Genomic DNA, 12,863 nt, shown 5'->3' on the forward strand with positions numbered 1-12,863 from the left:
TAAGCCACTGCCTTCGGCTCAGGTCATGATCCCAGGGTCCTGGGATAAAGTCCCACATCGGGCTCCTTGCTTGGGGGGGGGTGTCTGCTTCTCTCTCTGCGTCTGCCTGCTTATGCGCTTGTGCTCACTCACTCTCTCTCTCTCTCTGACAAATAAATAAATAAATAAATAAACCAAACCAAAAACAAAAACCCTTTTTTTTAAAGTGTGTTGCAATGAACCGGAAGTATGGAAACCAGGGCTCTAGTTTAGCTATGCCAAGAGTACACAGCATCTTCAGCAAGGCCACTTCTCATCTCTGCTTCTTCAGGTGGCCTCTATGCAATTCCATCAGCACCCCAGCCATGTGTCCTCGGCTCAGAGCCTTTACACCTGCTCTACCCTCTGCCCCAAATGCCTTTTGCCCAGATTATAGGCTAACAAAATTACGTGTTCATTTACCCTCTGACCTACAAGGCTACTGCTAGAAATTTACTTTTAAGATACACCTCCACAGGGGTGCCTGGCTGGCTCAGTCGTGGGAGCAACTGACTCTTGATCTCAGGGTTGTGACTTCAAGCCCATGTTGGGTGTAGAGATTACTTTAAAATAAAATCTTAAAAAAAAAGAGAGAGAGACAACGCCACAAATATAAAACCACATACTCATGAAGTTGCGCACTACATAATCCTATACTAAGTCTATAAAATAGCAAAAGCTCAGAAACAATCCAACTGCCCATCCATAGGAGACTAGTTGAATAAATTGTGGTACATTTTTACAACAGTATGACACAAAGCAGGGAGAAAAGAAGAGACAGAAGGGGTAAGGGAGGAAAAGGAGGAGGAGAAGGAAAGATCTCTATACACTAATGTGAAAAAAATATCCAAGCTATGTTAACTTTAAAAAACAATGTGTAAAGTAATTATATATAACGTGCTTTTTGTATGAGAAAAAAGAGAAATTAAAGTACATACACAGAAAGGACAAATTGATGGTTGCCAGAAGGCAGAGGGTGGAGCGATGGACAAATGGGTGAAGGGGAGCAGGAGATACAGGCTTCCGTTTATGGAACAAGTCACAGGGATGAAAGGTACAGCACAGGGAACATAGCCAGTGGGCCTGTAATAGCGTTGTATGGTGACTGACAGTAGCTACACTTGTGAGCACAGTGTAACATACAGACTTGCTCAATCATATGTTGTACCTCTAAAACTAGTGTAACATTGTATGTCAACTATACTTGAGTTTTTAAAAAGTACATATATATATTTGCCTATTTGGGGGAAAAAAAACACAGGAAAGAAACTAATGAGAATGTTTGCTATAGAGCAGGGAAGGGAATATGGTGGAAGAAAGTAAAAATTCTCTAGATGGATCAAGTTTTGACTTTTGAACTGTGTATTTTACTTATTCAAAAAGACCTGAACTTTACTTAGTAGATCTGTTGTCAATACTACTCCTGGATTGATTATTCTGAAGTAACCAATAGACCAAATGAGTACATTTATTGAGATTACAGCATGTATGAAAAAAACAAAAAAGAATCCCATCGGTCCACAGTGATTTGAAAACAATGATGAAAGAAAAAAATTGAGAGCAAAAGGGAAACCTCTTCTTTACAGAACTAGATCTAATAAATGTAAAAGAAATGACAAAATTAAGAAATCACCTTCTTATAACTACCAATGTAATAATAAATGGCAGAAAGATGATGAATGAAGGCTGCCATTTCATAAAAGTTTATAGGTAAACAGGATATTCACAATAAGTCTCAAAATAATTACCTTATTAATTATAAAAGGGAAAAAGTACCTTCTCAATGGGGAAATCTGAAGATACTACTTTAACCAGTGATGGGAACACACTAACAATATATCAGTATCTCAATCCTGATGTGTTACAATGGGAAACACCACCCACGTAGCCAGGCTTGCCAAGAACTTTAAATTTGAATCTAATAATGAGAAAATAGACAAATCCAGATTGTGAGGCAAACTACTAACAAATGCCATGGAGTCTTCAAAAATGTTACTGTCAGGAAATTTCAAAAAAAGAAAAGAAAGCTGAGAAATTGTCTTAATGTGAGGAAGGCAAGAGACATGACCACAAAATGTAATGCTTGATCTTTGATTAGATCCTAAAGAGTTAAAAAAAAATAATGAGTTATTGGGGAAGTTTTATTACTTCATTTTTATTAGGAAAGCTTGTTACCTAATATTACTGCATCATGTTAAATTTCTTGAGCAAAATATGTATACACATACACACAGGTATAGTGATTATACAGGAGAATCTCCTAGATCTTAGGAATTACATGCTAAAGTGTCATGGTGTGTGCAACTTACTGTGAAATGGTTCAGAATTTTTTAAAAGTTTATTCTAAATGTAAAATGACACCAGCGCAGAAATTGGTGAAATCCAAATGAAGCCTATAATTTAGTTAAAGTAAAATACCAATGTTAATTGTTTAGTTCTGACAACTGACCCAAGGCTATATAAGAAGTCTGTATAGCATGGGGGGAAACAGTGAAGGGGGTATACAAGAACTCTCTGTACAATAAATGCAACTTTCCTATAAATCTAAAAGTATTCCAAAATAAGTTTATTTTAAAAATGTATAGAGAGAGAAAGCAAAGGTGGCAAAAGTTAGCAACTGATAAACCTAGGTGATAGGTATATGGATGCTTATTGGCCAATTCTTCTAACTTCCACAGGTTTAAAATTTGTCAAAATGTTAAAATAAAATAAAGCTACAGAAAGTTAAAAGTAAAAGGATAGAGAAAGATATTCCACATGAAAACTAATCAAAAGAAAACTGATATTGTATTAGTATTATAGCCTTTAGGCAAAAACATTTCTAAAAATAGAGGAACACTTCCCAACTAGAAAAAGTTCAATTTACCAGGAAGGTAACAGAATTTAAATTTATATGTACCTAATAAAACAGCATTAAACTGTATAAAACAAAAAGCTGTCTGAACTATAAGAATAAGTAAATCCATGATCTTGGGAGATTTTAGTAGACCTCTCAAAAACAAAGCAAGAAAACAAAATAAAACAGTAGGATACAGATTTGAACAGTCCAGTCTACAACTATGACCTAAAGGACATATACAGAACATTACAACAACAGAGTAAACATTCTTTTCAGATTCACATAGAACATGTATAAAAACAGTTAGCTTAAGAAAAAAAAAAAAAGATCTGACAGTATGTTAATTGAATTTAAATAAAAAAAAATTTTAAGAAGATGTCAGTTAAAAAAAAGTGTATATGAAAACTGTATACTGACTGGGACACAAGCTTGTCTTTATGGGAGGAGGCACAAGATAGGCTTCTGAGGTGCTGGCATTGTGCTGTTCTTTGACCGAATGGCAATTACATAGGTTTTGATCTGTTAATAAATTGTTTTGTTGCTGCAAATACTTTTGTTAGTCTAATTTTTTAAATTTTTTTTATATTTTGAGTTTATATATTTCTTGTTACTCACTTTTTGTGTGTGTACGTATCTCACAACTAAAGAAGAATTAAAATCCCTTAGGAAGATACCAATCTCCTATCAATGCAGTAAGCCCAACGCAGCCTGTTTTTCCTTCAGCAATTCATCAAACTGCTGTTTCTTCAGCTGAGCACCAGATGAAGCAATGGGCTTACGCTTACAAGCTTCCTTGTGCAAAATTTATGTATCTTTAAACACAAGAAACATATTCAGTCCAGCAAGGGACACCAATGAACTGAGCCTGCAAGAACAGAGGATCTATAAATCCCAACTCACATTTAATCCAAAGCAGCAGAGAGCTCTCGCTCATAGGCTCATCTAATAAATAGACATAATCATCCACAATATTAAAATTATTTTCCATCCTTGTTTTTCGTTTTGGTTTTTTTTTTTTGCCACACACATATAATTTACCAAAGTTAAACATAAGTGAATTTGTATTTAGGCACTAGAAAAGATTATCTGATTTAGGGAATAACTAAGGTAGAGGGAGCCGCAGAAGAATCTAGAGGGCAAGCAACAAAATGGTGGCCCCATGGAAACCAACACAGAAGACATGACTATAGCTTATAATAATCTTAAGCCAATATATCCTGGGTTTACTAATTTATTATTATCATCATCATTATTATTAATCAGTAACACCTACTGAAGACTTACCACTTGCCAGGTACTATGTTATATATATGATTTTCCTAGAATGTTCCACCTAAACATCTCGCAGTAAGCCTAGAAAGTAGATAGACGCATTATTACTTCCATTTTACAGATGAAGAAACGGAGGTTGAGTAACTGGCCAAGATCACCTAAGCAGCAAGTGGAAGAAGTGGAAATCTAACCTAGCTAGTCTGACTTCAGAGTATGTACCCTTACAGCTATGCTATGCTATGCTGTCAGTCCTTACCAGATAAATGATGACTTGCACTTGACCTCTAAGGGATCTTTCAGTTCTAACATTAAATGACTTACCTCAATGAACCTATGATAAAGCATTCAGTGTGGCCCAGTAATGTCAAACTGTTACAAAATAAAGCTCAGTAAAATCTCTTGACCTAACCTGAAAATCAGAACTCAGGTTACTTATGGTTATCAGAATTGGTCTTTGCCCATATTGTCTTTTTTTTTTTTTTTTTTTTAAGATTTGTTTGCTTGAGAGAGAGTGCAAGTGCACATGAGAGTGATGGGGAGAGACAGAGGGAGAGAATCTCAAGCTGACTTCCCTGTGACTTCCCTGTGAGCACAGGAGGCAATGCAGTCTCGAACTCACCACCCTGAGATCATGACCTGAGCCAAAATCAAAAGTCAGATCTTAACCTGAGCCACCCAGATGCCCCAGTCTTTGCCCATATTGAACTCTTAAAGAAATGGAAATGTTTTTCTCTAGTGTCAGTCAATACCTAGTATTTTTCCTCATATGACGCATAATGGCACAGATAATATCAAAAGACATTCCAGCGGGAGTGAAACAATAAATCTGCAATACAGTGAACGTGATCTTTAAACACAAGTGGACTTGAGACAAATCTGACAAATGCAGATTTCTGGGGGGGGAAATCCTCTTTTAAAATGCCTAAATTTAGCGTAAATCATTATAAACTGCTTATAAACTATTGATGTTAGCCCTAAAAAAATATTATGGTGGTTAATTGACTATATTAAAGCTAAAAGGGGGCACCTGGGTGGCTCAGTAGGTTAAGCCTCTGCCTTCGGCTCAGGTCATGATCTCAGGGTCCTGGGATCAAGCCCCACATCGGGCTCTCTGCTCATTGGGGAGCCTGCTTCCCCCTCTCTCTCTCTGCCTGCCTCTCTGCCTACCTGTTCTCTCTCTCTCTGTCAGATAAATTAAAAAAAATCTTAAAAAAAAAAAAGGCTAAAAGAATTCTTATAAATGTAAGACCTATTTGTTCTTTATACAAAATACTTGTTATGCCAAAATATTCTCATGTATTTTCTTAAATCATCATGAGAGTTCTGTTCTTTAAAAAGCAAAACTAGGGACGCCTGGGTGGCTCAGTTGGTTAAGCGGCTGCCTTCGGCTCAGGTCATGATCCCAGTGTCCTGGGATCGAGTCCCACATTGGGCTCCTTGCTTGGCAGGGAACCTGCTTCTCCCTCTGCCTCTGCCTGCCTCTCTGTCTGCCTGTGCTCACTCGCTCTCTCTCCCTCTGTCCCTGACAAATAAATAAATAAAATCTTAAAAAAAAAAAAGACTCACTTTCTGTCAGAAAATCTTAAAAAAAAAAAAAAGTAAAACTAGTTGTCTAATTCAGTTTTTCTTTTTAAAAAAAAAATACAACCAACTCCATAATGGTATAATATAAAAAGTTGTTAGATGATCCTTAGCCTTCATAAGTAGTATAAAGTACACCTGGGAAAGAAACACAGTGACATTTTTGTGTTAATCTGAAAGATTAGAAGCTTCTGGGAAATACCACTGGTTGTAAAAAACGAAAACAAACAAAACAAAACAAAAAACAACTATGGTATAAACCACTTCTCTCAGAAGTCCCAAGAATGAAAAAAAAATTTTTTTTTATTAGGTTCAGGAATCCAAGATGACCTGGTGTAACTATGATTACAGAATCTGATGGTTAGAAATGAAGTCTATTAAAGTCCAGCCTATGGTTCTTATACCCAATCTGTAGACACAGAATAGTCACATCCCCAGAAACCAGGATGTAGCTCCAATCTGCATGAGTTTAATGAACCAGATAGACAATTGTATCACCAATATCTGCCCCTAGCCCATTTTCAGTGAGATGAATTTTCTTGCTCATGAGGTCCACATGGAAAACAGCATGCTCAGAAATGGGGGTCTTCCCAGTGTGCTCTTTTCCCAGGACAGGAACTCGCCGAGGCCCCAACAGTGGATCATCAAATCTCATCAGCTTCACTTTAGAAAGGTCTATAGCAAAAAAAAAAAAAAAAAAAAAAAAAGATCAATATGAGCATTTAATTACAGTCACTGCCTCAAACCCATGCCTGAGCCTGACAATTCAAGCTTTAAACACACCGGTTGTTTATTAAAGAGATTTTCAGGAGATTATTAAATAAGGCTCAATCTCAGAAAGCAGAACTATATCTAGCAAATCTTGCTCCTGTGGCTTCTACCCACATCAAAGATTCAGAGACAATGATTCTGTATAACACATCACCTTGAATGATAAACCAAAAGGAAGGATTGAGTATGTTTTTGAACACTATCCTATATGGTTTCTCAAATCACTTTTTATACACTTCAATTAACCACTTTTCAAAATATCAGTAAGTCTAAAACTTCCTTCTCTTTCTTATCTTGGTTCCTGGGATATATTAAAACTGCAAGAGTTGTAGCTCTTTTCAAAAGATACTTCTAGAGAAAGAATTACTACTTTAAGAAGTAGCATTACCAGTTCCTTGTTTTGCTCCAAGGATGAAAAGTGTTTGTATTACCAAGCTGATGAGAGACAAGAAGACGGAGAAGGACGGGGGAAAGGGCACAGCTATCTGAGTTCTGAGCTTCTGGATGAGCTCCAACCCTGCCCTGCTTGAGATTTTCCTGATCTGCTCTTGTGCAAGCTGATAAGATGGCTCCTGGCAAAGAAAGCACTTGTCCCTTGAACAAATTTATGATCCGACAATCCTGCCAACAACTGAGCCTGAAAAAAATTTATTTCAGCAATTCTGAGAGACCCTGACATCAAATGCTTTTATTTTATATGGTAGAAAAACATCGTAAATGACTACCAATGCTGATTCTGGGTTTAAATCTCATTTTGAGTGTGGCATGGCTAGTTATACTTAACCAGATCCGCAGAAATAGAAGTTATTTCCTGAATTAGTTCCCACCCCTTTCTAAAGCAGGTTGCTAGGTGGTCCATGAGCTACACTCCCTCATGCTGCCTTAAGAGTATAAAGCTTAGCATAAGAGGGATAAGAGATAAAAGCAGACATTAATGCAGCTGGTGGCTATGCCAGGAGTACAAGTTATCCAGGCATTATATTCTCTTTGGGAAACAAAGACCGAAAGATTGCAAGTTTAGCGTAGGGATATTGAAGCTTACGGAATAATTACTGAGACTACCAGGAAGGCAAACCCTGCTGAAGAGTCTTATTTCAGGGAGAGAATACAATTCATTTTAACAGCTATTACATTTCAACATGCACACTGGTGATACTAAATATTTTGCTACGGAAGCAGTGAGAAGTTCTGCCAGCAGATTTTATGCATGAGGCCTTTACTGCAGATCTGCACACCCCACCCCTCCCTCTCTCGCTCTCCTTCTCTATCCTTCTCTCTCTCTCTCTCCCCCCTCTTCCTCTCTGAAACAGACCTCTCTTATCATTTCCAGCAATTCTGAATCAAACTATTTCAAAGAAGACTTAATACTCAATCAGCCATCTAAGTGACAAAACATATTTGCTTTGATGTTTCACCATGTAGCTCATTACTGCCAATAATTCTTAGAGCTTTCTTAGTATTTTACTCTCTTTTCTTACTGCAGACCTCTCTCATCACTGGAAATGTAGAAATTTGAGACTGCAACTACACAAGAATTAAGGCACTTAGAGAAAAGATGAGAGTGACTAAAAGTCCCTAGGGATTGATACTGTGAAATGCAGCCTTTCATCTCCATGTTATCAGTTCATATGTGGCACAGGCTGGGAGTGATTTAAAGTCATTATCATCAAATAGTTGCTCAGTGGCCTTTGTGGAGAGAATGATGGTTTCACTCCAGTTCTTCCTGGACCTAGATCATAATCACCTTCAATGCAATTGGCACTAATTGGACGACTTACTGGCTATTGCAGCAAATAGACTGAGAAATACGTTATTGAATTTCACTCTCTTCCCATCTCATACACTCAATATACTTAGCCCCCTTAGATATCAAAGCAACCTGAGGGCTTTGGAGAAGTCTCAAGGTTAGAGCTCTTCTGCAGATACTTGAAGGAATATCAATTTCAAATCCCATCCTAACATTTCTATCCATTTTTGAAAATTCACAGCGGTTACGAACATCAAACTTAAGTACTTTACGATAATATTATTCACAGCTAGTATGACAAAGGATGTAAGAATTATGCCAGAGGCTCAGTGAAAAAAGACAAGATACAGAAAACACACTTCAGTACAATTCCGAAGAACCTTGTCAGTCCTGGATCTGAGCATATTTAAAAGGGAGGCAGTTGTAACATTACAAAATACAATTTCCAATCTAGGAAAACACCCTCTCACATGCTACAACTTCATGATAATCCTACCGAGTCCACGGAACCATCTATTTTCTTTAAAAGCCACTATAAGGGGCGCCTGGGTGGCTCAGAAGGTTAAGTCTCTGCCTTTGGCTCAGGTCATGATCTCAGGGTCCTGGGACTGAGCTCCACACTGGGCTCTCTGCTCGGCGGGGAGCCTGCTTCCCCCTCTCTCTCTGCCTACTTGTGATCTCTCTCTGTGTCAAATAAATAAATAAAATCTTTAAAATAAATAAATAAATAATAGCCACCATAATGTTCTTCAAAGATAAGAGTTCTTCCTATTACAAAATCTTCTCAGGACCGAACACATGCAGTATAAAACAGCCAAATGGAAGGCCACAAAACGGCTTCCTGTACATTCATATTTCAAAGTTTTCAAGTTCTTTCTGTGGCCTCTAAGTTCTAAGGATGGCATATGATATAGGTCTATGACAATGTGGATGAACCTCGACATTTTGCTAAGCAAAATAAGCCACGTATTCACTATTTCATGATTCTACTTATACAAGGTACTTAAAATAGTCAAATATAAAGAGACAGAAAGTACAACATGCAGTGGCTACCAGGACTAGAGGAAGGGAGAATGGGGTGGTGTTATTTAATGGGCATAGGGTTTCAGTGTGGGATGGTGAAGAACTGTGTTGGCTGTACAACAATGTAAATGTACTTGACGCCAGTGTACTGTACCCTGAAGAAGGACTAAAATGGTTAATTTCATGTTATATGTCTTTTACCACATTTAAAAAAATGTTTACAAACGAAAAATCCATAGCCCTAATATGCTGCTGCTACATAGAAAAACACAAGAGCATCCCTCCTGCTGACATGCCCGCTCCCCCTTCTCCCTCCCAGGTCTAATTTCCAAGGTTTCATCCAAACAGTTATTTTCTCTATGATTCATTCCTGATCACCATAGCGAGAAATAATCTCACCTTTCTCTGTGCTATCAACTTTATCTGTATCTCCCTTACTGTACACAGCATCAGATACAGCGTCTTAATGAATAAACAGTATTTTGGGGCGCCTGGGTGGCTCAGTGGGTTAAGCCGCTGCCTTCGGCTCAGATCATGATCTCAGTGTCCTGGGATCGAGCCCCGCATAAGGCTCTCTGCTCAGCAGGGAGCCTGCTTCCCGCCGCCCCCCCGCCTGCCTCTCTGCCTACTTGTGATCTCTCTCTCTGTCAAATAAATAAATAAAATCTTTAAAAAAAAAAAAATTAAAAAAAAAAAAACAGTATTTTGCAGCTCCCCAAGGCCTTAGTACTTACATAGGAGTCCCTACATATACACCAAAATATGCTATACTGAGAGTCTCTCAAGAAATGTCCACAGAAGATGCATGAATGACCTCAAGAGAGCCTGTAGGATGAATTCCAAAGGGCTATATTCAATCTTCTGTTGATGTAATACTGCTGACCTGAATATAGTTCCACAAATTAGGTCACTGTCTTAGATTTCTAAATCTTTTCAGAAAATTTCTATACTGATAGAATATGACCCAATCAACTCATGATTGCCATCAAGAAGAAAGAGAGAATGCAAAACAGAGAATCTCAAGATTAATTTGTCTTTATAATTTGGAAGAAATATAATATAGAGATACACTAACTCCCTTCACACCCTGCTCAGCCACAGACCTGGCTGAGTGATTTAAAAAAAAAAAAAAGAAGCTATAAATTATTATATTAAATCAAATCATGGAAGATCTAGACTTAATCTTGATAAGAAATTAAGATTATTTATATATTTGAGCTGGAAGCACCTTTTTTTTGTTTGTTTTTAAAAGATTTTCTTTATTTATTTGACAGAGAGAGAGACAGCAAGAGAGGGAATACAGCAGGGGGAATGGGAGAGGGAGAAGCGGGCTCCCCGCTGAGCAGGGAGCCCGATTCAGGGCTCGATCCCTGGACCCTGGGATCACGACCTGAGCTAAAGGCAGATGTTTAACAACTGAGCCACCTGGGCGCCCCTGGAAGCACATTATTTAGAAGAAAGAATACAAGCTTTGGAGTCAAAAAGACCTGAATTTAAACTCCAGCTCCAGGATTTACTACCTGAATGAAATCTCCTAGTCATTTAGTCTTTCTGAGCTCCGTGTCATCATCTGTAAAAGGGAATGATAAGGGGCGTCTGGGTGGCTCAGTGGGTTAAAGCCTCTGCTTTCAGCTCAGGTCATGATCCCAGGGTTCTGAGATCGAGTCCCCCTTCAGGCTCTCTGCTTTAGCAGGAAGCCTGCTTCCCCCACTCTCTCTCTGCCTACTTGTGATCTCTGTCTGTCAAATAAATAAATAAAATCTTTAAAAAAAAAAAGGGAATGATAATACCCTCTGCATTCTAGGGCAGTTAAAGGATTAAATGGCTAATACATGGCAGACACTCAACGAGTTTTTACTGTTTCTCTTCCTTCCCCAGGAACAGACCTAGTAGGCAGGTTAGTTTAAAATATTAAGTATATGTGTGCCTTCAGTATAAAAACTGCTAAGAGATAGGAATTGCTTGTTACAATTTGAAAGCTGGATGGAGACTTAGAAAAATATCTAATCCACCATCCTCATTTTACTGAAAGAGAGATCAGTTTAGAGTTTAAGAGACATGGCCAAATCACCAAGCTATACACCCACAATGTCCCAAAGAAAATACAGGCTTCCTGAGTCCAATATTCTTTGCACAACATGACACTGCTGTCCCTAAGCAGACCAGTTACTCTTCTTTCTCCCCTCTGCTTAGAACTCATCGTATCCACAAACTAATTCCAAATGTGCATTTCAGGGAAACCATTTACCTTTGATTCCTCGGTCCATTTTCATTAAACGCCTGATGATAGAATCGCGGTTATCTCCTTGCCTGATTTCAATTTTGGTTGAGAAGTGGCCATTGGATGGCTGGGGATTCACTAGGGAAACTGCCACACCAGGCTAGGAAAATAAAGAGAAAATGACTGTTATACGAAATCAAACTTGAATACTGCTGAGGGAGAGAAAATCTCTGCTAAATTTTTAATGCCCAAGGAAAAATTTAATTCCGGTATTCTAAAATCAAGACCAAGGGATACTCAAGTATAAAAGAAAAAAAATGTACAAAAACTCATGCTTATAACCAAATGCTAGATAAAAACAACTCTGAGTACATATATCAATACTAATGATGGAGAACAACATTATTCATATTTTCTCTTCTTCAACTCCCATCACTTACCGAATTTCTACTATGTACCAGGCACTGTACTAACCATTTTATAGACATTATTCCTATATCCTGCAAGGTAGCTCTTTAAAACCCCTTTCACAGATGAGAACCTGAGAACCAGAAACATTTTAAAAAGTACTTCAAGGTCACATAGTCAATAAGAGGCAGAGGCAGGATTAAACTCAGTTATATGAGGGGTGGGAGGGGAGGGATAAGGTGGCTGGGTTATGGACATTGGGGAGGGTATGTGCTATGGTGAGTGCTGTGAATTGTGTAAGTCTGATGATTCACAGACCTATACCCATGAAGCAAATAATACATTATATGTTAATTAAAAAAAAAAAAACTCAGTTATATGTCATACTACGTCCTACATTATATAAGCTACATAGTAAAAGACCCTGCTCATTATTTTAAGTGGAAAAAGTCAACTAAGTCTTATGGAAGACTTGAAGACATAGTAGCTTAATAGAACATTTGAATATGTAGTTCAAAAGAAACATATTCTTTTGGGGCACCTCAGTGGCTCATCCAGTTAAGCACCGGACTCTTGATTTCAACTCAGGTTGTGATCTCGGGGTCGTGGGATGGAGATCCAGGTCAGACTCTGTGCTCAGCGGAGAGTCTAATTCTCTCCCTCTGACCCTACCCCACTTGCACATGCATACTCCCTAAAATAAATTAATCTTAAAAAAAAAAAAAAAAAGAAACACTTGTATAGGGAACTCTATTTCATGTACTTATCCATGAGCCAAAGGACTGCACTTTAAAAAGCCACCATAGGGGCGCCTGGGTGGCTCAGTGGGTTGAGCCACTGCCTTCGGCTCAGGTCATGATCCCAGGTCCTGGGTTCAAGCCCCACATCGGGCTTTCTGCTCAGCAGGGAGCCTGCTTCCTCCTCTCTCTCTGCCTGCCTCTCTGCCTACTTGTGATTTCTCTCTGTCAAATAAATAAACAAAA

At 38.2% G+C, this 12,863-nt stretch overlaps 1 protein-coding gene across 2 annotated transcripts in view; it reads right to left on the minus strand.

Annotated features, from left to right (window-relative positions):
- Positions 1–5,986: 5,986 nt before the first annotated feature.
- The window catches only part of LOC111156916 (leucyl-tRNA synthetase), a 71,971-nt gene continuing 65,094 nt past the window's right edge, over positions 5,987–12,863 (minus strand). For both annotated transcript variants that reach the window (XM_022518052.1, XM_022518053.1), the window contains exons 31-32: positions 11,500–11,632; positions 5,987–6,385 (exon numbers count right to left, since the gene is read on the minus strand). In XM_022518052.1, coding sequence (XP_022373760.1) covers positions 6,180–6,385; positions 11,500–11,632 — 339 coding nt within the window. In that variant the 3' untranslated portion in view covers positions 5,987–6,179. The remainder of the gene's footprint in view (positions 6,386–11,499; positions 11,633–12,863) is intronic.

This window comes from Enhydra lutris, unplaced genomic scaffold (genome assembly GCF_002288905.1).
Source record: "Enhydra lutris kenyoni isolate GAN:26980312 unplaced genomic scaffold, ASM228890v2 scaffoldscaffold50, whole genome shotgun sequence".
Taxonomy (NCBI): domain Eukaryota; kingdom Metazoa; phylum Chordata; class Mammalia; order Carnivora; family Mustelidae; genus Enhydra; species Enhydra lutris.